Source organism: Frankliniella occidentalis, unplaced genomic scaffold (assembly GCF_000697945.3).
Source record: "Frankliniella occidentalis isolate FOCC.00 unplaced genomic scaffold, Focc_3.1 Scaffold194, whole genome shotgun sequence".
Classification (NCBI taxonomy): Eukaryota; Metazoa; Arthropoda; class Insecta; order Thysanoptera; family Thripidae; genus Frankliniella; species Frankliniella occidentalis.
In genome coordinates this window covers 355,398-364,072 of record NW_026267320.1, presented here as the reverse complement: position 1 = coordinate 364,072, position 8,675 = coordinate 355,398, and the positions used below count along the sequence as shown (strand labels likewise).

The 8,675-nt window shown below is 55.0% G+C and overlaps 1 protein-coding gene across 1 annotated transcript in view; it reads left to right on the top strand.

The window, feature by feature from the left end:
- The window catches only part of LOC113209684 (transmembrane protein 151B-like), a 69,174-nt gene that overhangs the window by 41,068 nt on the left and 19,431 nt on the right, over positions 1-8,675 (top strand). Inside the window, exon 2 of the mRNA XM_052272185.1 lies at positions 608-875. Within this exon, the coding sequence (XP_052128145.1) occupies positions 735-875 (141 nt within the window). The 5' untranslated portion in view covers positions 608-734. The remainder of the gene's footprint in view (positions 1-607; positions 876-8,675) is intronic.

Sequence of the window (8,675 nt, the reverse complement as noted above, 5' to 3'; positions counted from 1 at the left end):
TCTATTAAATACATTTTAATTCTCAATTAAATACCTTAAATAAAAACCTTTGTAACCTCTGCACTGTCCACAGGCAAACCACGAAGCGCCCCCTTTATATACGCATACTGGTATAACAAGTGTTTAATTTTCCACGTCAATTGATGCTAAGTTCAAGTGTGCATTTTCACGACACGTTGTGGTGCCTAACTAGTTTAAACTTCAACTGGTGTTTAAATTTCCGAAAAGTATAGCAGCTATGGTTCGTATTGATAGCATAGAACTGTGTAGGTCCTACACTGGTAAAATAAGTGTGTATAATTTAAACACCAACGTGTTTAAGTTGTGATTTTAAACATTACATGGTGTTTAGCTCAAGTCACACTTGCGTGGTGTGCACATTTTAAACGTTTTGTAAACGACACTGTCCCCTGATAAAACCGCTACACTGTTAAGGCTTTACGAGGAAAATGCCAAATCCTTTTCGTAGGTACGAAGGATTTGGAAGCTTCGTAGGTAGCAAATCCTTCGTAGGTACCATGGATTTGACAATTTGCTTTCGCAAGATTTTAACTGTGTACCGACGGTCAGCGCGAGTTGCTCATCGCCTTTGTTCCTCCCGTTTCAGGAGCTTCACGGAGCACTGCGCGGTGCTCGGCGCGGGCCCTGGGCCGAGGCTACGGCAGGGTGTCTAGCCTCACAACCCTCAGGGCCTCGCGCGCCTCTCTCGCCCATGGCGGGCACAGCCTCCTGATATGGTGCAGGCCCTGGGAGCGGGACCGGGGCAGCAGCAGCAGCAGCAGCAGCAGCAGCAGCAGCAGCAGCAGCAGCAGCAACAACAACAACAACAACAACAACAGCAACAGCAACAGCAACAACCACAGCAACAGCAGCAGGTGAGCCAAGCCCCACGCAGTGCAATTCAGTTGTAGTTTGTTTGCAGGAAGTCTCTCTGCCGACATGGCCGTGTCCTCGCAATCTCTTCCGCTTGTTTCTCCCTCCTATCTCTCGTCTTCTTCCGGAGTGAATGCCGGGTAACGAGCTGTCAGAATCAGACTTGTACCACTCTTCCAATCGTGCGCGCACCCCGCGGAGGCCGGGTTGGGCCGTCGACGGGACTGGGGCCAGCGCCTCTTCTGCGGAGGTGCGAGCGCAGAGCGCAGTGAACATCAGAGTGGATAGTTCGGAACCAGCGACGGCATTTCGTACCAGGGGCGCCGGAAGTTGATTTTGCAGGGGGGGGCGGAGTAACAAAAGGGCCCGGATTTTTCCAAAAGGGCCCGGGGCCCGGTTTTTCGCAAAGCGTTTATCTTTTTAAAAATGACCAAAATGCAGGTTTTTGCAAAGTTGTGTTCAAAATGATATTTTAAATAAATTGCAATATATCTCTAAGTGCTTTTACTGTCCCAGTGGACAAAATATAGTCTAAGTCTTGTCAAGTCATTTCACAAATATGATGTCATTTTGACGTCATTTTCAGTCAATTTGAGGTCATTTTGACATCATTCTGACTCCAAATGTCGTTAAAATGACATCATATTTGTGAATTGACTTGACTTGACATGACTTGGACATTTTTTTGTCCACTGGGGTCTGCCTGAGGGCACCTCCTGTGCTTCGCGGGACCCCTTTTCCAAGTTTTCGCTTCTCTTGTCGGTTGATCAGGCCCGTTTCGGATGCCCAAAAGCACCCGAAGGGCCCGCTTCGCAGGCTAAGAGAGGGCCCGCTTCGCGGGCCGAAAGGGCCCGCACCCGATTCAGGGGGGGCATTTGGCCCCCCCTGCCCCCCACTTCCGGCGCCCCTGTTTCGTACCCACATTGGAGAAACTCAGCGCAGGGTACCGAGCGATGGGGAGTACGGGGCAACCGTACTCTGCTTTTTTGCGGCGAAATTCGGCGTGATCTTTGAACAGTGTGCCCGGCGGGACGGGCGGAGACAGACCCCCGCAAACCTTGCGGCCCCCTCGGTGGTCCCCCCGCTCCGGGAGGCGACCGCTTCTCTATTTCACATTGAGGGATTGCGCGCGCGGGCGGGCGCTCGCCCGAGGGGCTTCCGAGAGGAGTTTCCTTGGAAGTAGCAGTGTATAGCAGCATGGCAACTCTCTCGTGTGGGGGGCTTTACTTGCTCCAGCAAGCCAGCTCCAGAGCCTGGGTGGGTATGGCGCGGGCCCCCGAGCTGGGAGCACCTGCAGCAGCAGCACCAGCAGCAGCAGCAGACGCCATGCCGTACCCTATCGAGGCGGGGCGCCTCAGGCATGAAGTAAAGTTCCGTGGGCGTGGGCCCATTGTGCTGAAGGGGGCTAGGAGGGCGGGCTAGACAAGCGAGCCGGCGAGCGAGCGCGCCGCCTGTAACACAGGGCCGGGCCCTCTCCTTCACCTGCCCTTGTATGGAGTTGGTCCCTTGTGATGACATCAGTGCCGTGTCCCGCCCCGCCCTACCCCACCTCACCTCGCCCCGCCCTACCCCACCTCGCCCCCACTGCCGCGCACACCACAACCCACCACGCCCATCGCCCATGCTAAGGCCACGCTGGCTATGTTTGTCGGAGAGGCGGCTTCCTTCTCCTCATGCTCGCAGGCTGTGACCCCCTCTCACTTCCAGGCCAATTTGCATTGTTGCTTTTGGATGGTAATACCGCTCGTGTGTGTGTGTGTGGTGTGAGAGGAGGGGTGGGGGTTAGGGGTAAGGGTGTTAAAGGTGCCTTTGGGGTGCGGGCGCTATATATGTGCCGCTGCAGGCGAGGCATGGCACGGCGGTCCACAGGCTCTACGACGGTCGTCGGCGAGAGAAAGGGGGTCTGATGACGGGGTGCGGAGTGGAAAGAGCAGCGGCAAGGAGATGGGGGAGGGGGGGGGAGGGGGGCTTTTCCGCCGACACTGCGATCCCACCGCCTTCTCCTTAAATTACCTCGGCCGGGGCCGGGCGCGCTCCGCAAACAGAGAAAAGTGGACGTGTAATTTCTCATACTTTTAGGAGAAAATGAATCCCTTTCCCCAGCGGGGGGCCCCTTGCCTCCCCCGGGGACGAGCTCGAGCCCGCCCAAGCCCCGTGGGCTCCTGTGGCGTCACTCTTACTCAACCCTCCCTCCGCCCCGCTAAACTCTCCCGCCCCGCCGCACTCGGGCCGGCCCGGCCAGGTGACGAGGGGCGGCGCGGTCGCAGCGTGTCTGCCCGCCAAGGCCCTGCGTGAATTTTGTTATTCAGTGATGTTTCGGACGGGGGCGCTGGGAGTGGCTCGAGACCCGCTGCTGGGACTGTCACCCGGCCCGGCCCGGCCCGCCCGGCTGCGCCCGGCTCTCTGCCCAGCACAGAGGGGCGGCGTCCCTGTCCAACTCCCGCAAAGTCCGCGCCGCACCACCGCAGCTCGGCCCGGGCGGTCTCCATCTCCATCCCGCTCACTCAGTCACAGCCCTCTGCGAGCCCCTCTGTGTCCGCACGGATGGCCTGGACAGCCAATTCCAAGTATAGTTTTCCGGGCGTGTCACCTGAGCCAGGCCCTTGGCGGCGCACCCTCTCGTCCCAGTCGCCTCTGCCTCCAAGACAGTTCGTGGTCATTCTGACGGGCGGGGCCGGGCGGGGCGCGGGCCGCTGGTCTGTTGGCTAAGCACGGCCCTCCTCCTGTCCCCACTCAGTCCGTTTGCAGAGGGCGCCCCACCTCCCCCGCCCCGGAGACAGGCCCGCTGGAGCTTGCGGGAGAGTGCGACTGGGACACTGGCAAACTTTGTCGTTATCTATGGACTCGGAAGTTGTTTATAAAGTAGGAAGACTTTTGCCGGGGCGTTTAAACTTGGCAGTCGAGTCGTCGTCGACTTGACGGAGCAGTCGGCATCCTGGAAGCGGCGTCGTCGGGCTGCGGCGGGAGGGGCGGGGGCGGGGCCCTCGGCGGTGCAGCAAGTCGAAAGGAGGGGCGGGGGCACTTCCGGCGCGGGGACGGGTGGCAAGGGGCGGGGGTCGCGAGGGGTTCATCCCGAATGATTAAAGCGGAGGGAGCGGGCGGGCGGCGCCAGGCCTCGGCCACTCGCGCGCCCCGCGCCCCGGCCCGATCTGGGGAAAGTGATTTCATTATCTCTGTTCGGGCTGCTGGTCTGGGTCTGGCCTGGCCGATGCCTGGCCTTGGCCGCACCCGTCGGGACCGTGCGCCCGACCCGGCCGTCTCGTCTGGTCAGGGCCGGCTGCGGTCAGCAGGCAGCGTCTGTCAAACACGAGCTCGAGCGCTGCCCTCTGCCACCGGCCCACGATCCCCAAGTCCACTCACGAAACTGTCCCTCGTCACGAAGTTGACATTTCTGCCTTTCAGAAATTCCAAAGTATTTTGTGACTTTATGTATTTTCACTTTTTCCACGACTCATTTCTCCTCGTTCGCCTTTTACCAGTTACATTATAGAGTACATGTTACATGCACTCCTCGCAGCTCCCGCCCACACATTTGCAGTCATACTATACCGCTCGCACCCTCAGCACTAGTTAAAAGAAGTGTGTGGATATTGCACATCTGTACGTTTAATTCTATAACTAATATTTTATGTTCGCAAACTACGACGTGTGCAGTTGAGTTAAACACCATGTAATGTTTGAAACTAGAATTAAACATACAGGTGCCACTGAAATCCGTTTTGTGATACTTTTACTGAATTTTTGCGATAACTGGTGTTTTGCGATTCTCACGCTACTGGGCATGATAGCTCCAAGAAATGTCATAAAAGTATCAAATTATTGTGATACTTTTATATCACATTTTTGGTGGTTATCATGCGCTTTAGCGTGGGAATCGCAAAACACTAGTTATCGCATGGTTTTGTGTTAAAAGTATCGCAAAACCAGACTCAGTGTGTGCAATATCTATACACTTCTCTTACTAGTGCTGACCCTCAAGACCTGCTATTGCAGGCAACCAGCCAATATGCGGGCCGAATCTGCACTGAGAAAAGCGTTTTGTCCTAATACCCAAAAAAGTGTTGAATCAAAGAAAATTTGCTCCCTCAAGCCAACTAAACATTTGATCAAGAATTTTAAACAAAATATGATCAGGTCGACCACACCTTTATCAACATGACTAAATCAAGTGGGGCGACCAAAATTTGTCTTACGCAAGTAAAATTTTCGGGGTTTCCGTTTTTGTTGCGCGATTCAAATGGTTTTCTGAGTGTGCCGCTGCTTTTTGTTTCTATTTTCAAAAGGCACAAGTTTTTCAAAACCTTCTGTTATTATTTCGTTGGGAATAATTTCACAGAGATTTCACTGCCTCTCCCGAAGCAGACGTCGAGTCCGGTCCGAGCTGGACGCTGCCGTACTTCATATGTAACGCCGGCTACAGATTGACCTCTTTCCGGTGCGAGAGCGGGTGTGGCGTCCAGCAGTCCCCTCGGCTGGGGCGGCGCGGGGACGCACAACCCTTTTTAGCACCCTTTAATTACATACCGTAATAGGCTGAGGCTCCCGCCTCCCCGCCGGGCCCTGCCGTATCGCCCCGCCCCGGCTACACCCGGCTGCTCGCCAGGACCTCTGGCCGGTCCCTGAGGGCCTTTCCGTCCGGCCCCCACCTCCCCCAGAATGTGGACTGTGGAGAAACGACTCCAGCCTGTATATTGAGCGTCCTTCCCGCAATGAGCTGAGCCATCGAAATCTATTTTTCGTGTACCTGTATACTATGCCGAGATCGCCATAATCTTAACATGAGTCCAACGCTGTATACTTAATCAATCAGTCTTAGTACCGGTCTTTCGAAAGTTTTCCGAATCTTTTAAAATTTTTGTTACTCTGAAAATCCAGCGGTGTGCTTAACATGCTGTTGTGCTTACCAAAGCGTATATGCATGCACACTAATTTAATAGTGTGCTCAGCACGCACTGTTAGTTGGATTTCCAGTGTGTAAAAAATCAAATTAACTCTAGTTTCCAAATGAACTTGGTCGAAATAATTCTCAAAAAGTAAAATATGTAGATGCGTATACTTTCCAGTACTGCGCTTTTGCTTCTGGTTGCTAGCTGTTCGAGAACCAGGGCCAATGATGGGATTGCAGAGTTAGCAAGAGGGGAGAGGGGAGGTAGGGCGCAGCAGGGGGATTCGGGGAGAGTTAGTTGCCATACGCTTTGCCTGGTCCTTTTTGGTGCCCGGAGGCAAACGGTTATTCCTGTGATGGCCTTACGGACCCACCTCCCCTCTCCCCCGGAAGCCTGTTTCTCTCTCTCTCTATCCCCCTTCCTCTCTCTCACGCTTTTTCTCTCCTCCTCTCCCTCTCGCTCACAGGACGTCCGGAAGGACTTCTTGTAGTGCAGGAACAACTTCCACGGCCTCCTCCCTCCCTTGGCCGAGTGAACGAGCGAGGCAATCCTGGCCGGCAGGGCAGGGCAGCCTGGGACCGAAGGGACCGGAGGTTAGCGAGGCACAAAGGAAGGGGTGCGGGAGGGATAATAAGGGGAAGGGTAGGGGGGGGGGGGGCGGGGAGCGCAGTGTCGTGGAGTCAACGTTTTTGGCTTAAATTACTGAAGAGGGTTCGCCTCTGCTGCTGCCCCGTCCTTCCTGACCCCGCTACGCTACACGCTACACCACGCCCCGCCACGCCCCGCCACGCCCCGCCACGCTCTGCCCCGCCTCACCACGCCACCTCGACCAAGCAGCAAGGCCCTCCCGCGGAAGGGCTTGTCCGGTACGGCCGACATGGATGTGGGTCATTCCTACAGCGATTACCAGCAGTCGCTACCGGCCACTGGAGGGGGAAAGGGGGGGGGGGGCGGCTCTAACCAGCAGAAGGAAGGAAGGAAGGCAGTGGGCGGGAGAGTGCGGCCACAACACGCGTTCATTTGCACTTTTTATTCTGCTCGCCGTCGTGCCTTTTCCATTATTTCGTTTCTCATTTCCGTTTCATTGTTCTTTGCAGTGTATATGCATGTGGCGTGTTTCTTTAAGAGAACCTGCCCGTTTTCTGCTCGAGTGCTCCTCGCTTTTCTTTCACTCTATATTATTCTTTCCGCTCCGTCGCAACAACTTTTAGTCCATGTAAGAGTCGATCCTTTTAAAAATACTTGTCTTAATTAGTGGGCTTCAGGGAAAGTTTTAGGATTACAATCATTTTAATGACGGAGAATAATGTTTATTAGAGAAAGTGCAGCCTATTTCAAAAATTTTCAAACGTCAGTTTTACTGTTAGTTTATTTGCTTTTGTATACAGTAAATTCGCCCAATATTATTCTGGTTAAAAGAGGTCATGTCGATCCTAAATGCAACGCGTTCCGTGGTGCAAAATTAAGTATGAATAAATAATAGAATAAAAGATGTGAGTAGGGATCTGGTCCGCGCTGCGGTGGGGGGTGCGTTGTCCCTCCTCTCCAGCCCCAAACCTGTCAAACTTGGGCCCTCCTACCCTACCCCTAATCCCCCCGGTCTTCTCCAGCTCCTTCGTCATCCCCACGTCAACCTCCCCGCCCCCTCCCCCTCCCGCTCCCGCACCTCCCACCCTCTTGTGCCTCGAGCAACCCTCCCTGCTTCCCATCATATCCTCGTCAAAACACACCTGTCTTTTCTCTCAAGGCCATTCTTCCGGCTGTTTTCTCTACGAGTCATCCCTCTCTCCCTGCTCACCACTCACTGTCCCCTTTCCTACACATCGGCAAAGAAGGTAATTATTTTTTAGGCAGAGGTACACGTACCAGGTGGCTAATTAACCCCGAGCACCGCTGTCGTGCTGTACCGCATTCCTAAGTGCGATTGGGTTTGCCTATCGCCCCTGACCATGGTGCCTTCTGGGGGGCCGGCCGAGGGCGTAACGCGTTCGGCGTTCGCAAGCAGGAATGTGGTACAGCACAACTACAGCAGTGCCCGGGCTTAATCAGCCACCCGATGACAAACATCACAGTAGTCATGAACTTGGGTCGGTGCAGCTTTTTCGGAGCAAGAATAATTATGGACAAACATCTACTCCACAGGACGTTTTTAACTCACATGGCTTAAAATTTCTGTGAAACAGGTGAAACATTTTCACTAGCAGAGTTTATCTTTTTTGTCCATTCTACGGATAATTACATTGCGTGCTGCTGCATTATTTGAATGTCTCCCGTCACGCAACGTCGATAATTTTTTTAAAAAAATCATCATACCACACCGCCCATCTCTACTGCTGCTGCCCCCCCCCCTCTCTCTCTCTCTCTCTCCTCTCTCTCTCTCCTCTCTCTCTCTCCTCTCTCTCTCTCTCTCTCTCTGCCTCTCTGCCTGACACCACACCACACGTTCCGCGTGGGAAAGGAGCGGGAATTCGACGCCAACGGGCGTTGCCGTAATTATGTACAACACTGTCCGCGAGCACTTACCGCCGCTCCACGCGGCCGTGTGCCTCCGGGCCGCGTTCGGAGCGGCGGGCGTGCGCACGGCGGGTGCGGGCGGCGGGAGATACAACGCGCTCCGGACGCGGCCCCGGGGGTCTCTCTAATGAGTTTCAGAACGCGCGAACGAGCGAGAGAGCGAAAGAGAGCCCGCCGCGGGAGGGAGAGTGAGAGAGAGAGAGAGGAGCAGACAGAGAGCGGGCACGCCACGACGCTAATTGTGGGCGCTTTGTGGGTGCGCCGGTGGGCGGCCAGGAAGGGAGCAGGGATGGGGCGGGAGAGTCGGGGCAGCGCGGAGGGGGGAGGAGCAGCTGCTCCCCCCAATATTATGCTAACTGAAAGGGCCTCAGTCATTTGACAGGCTCGTCACGTTAGGGGGCG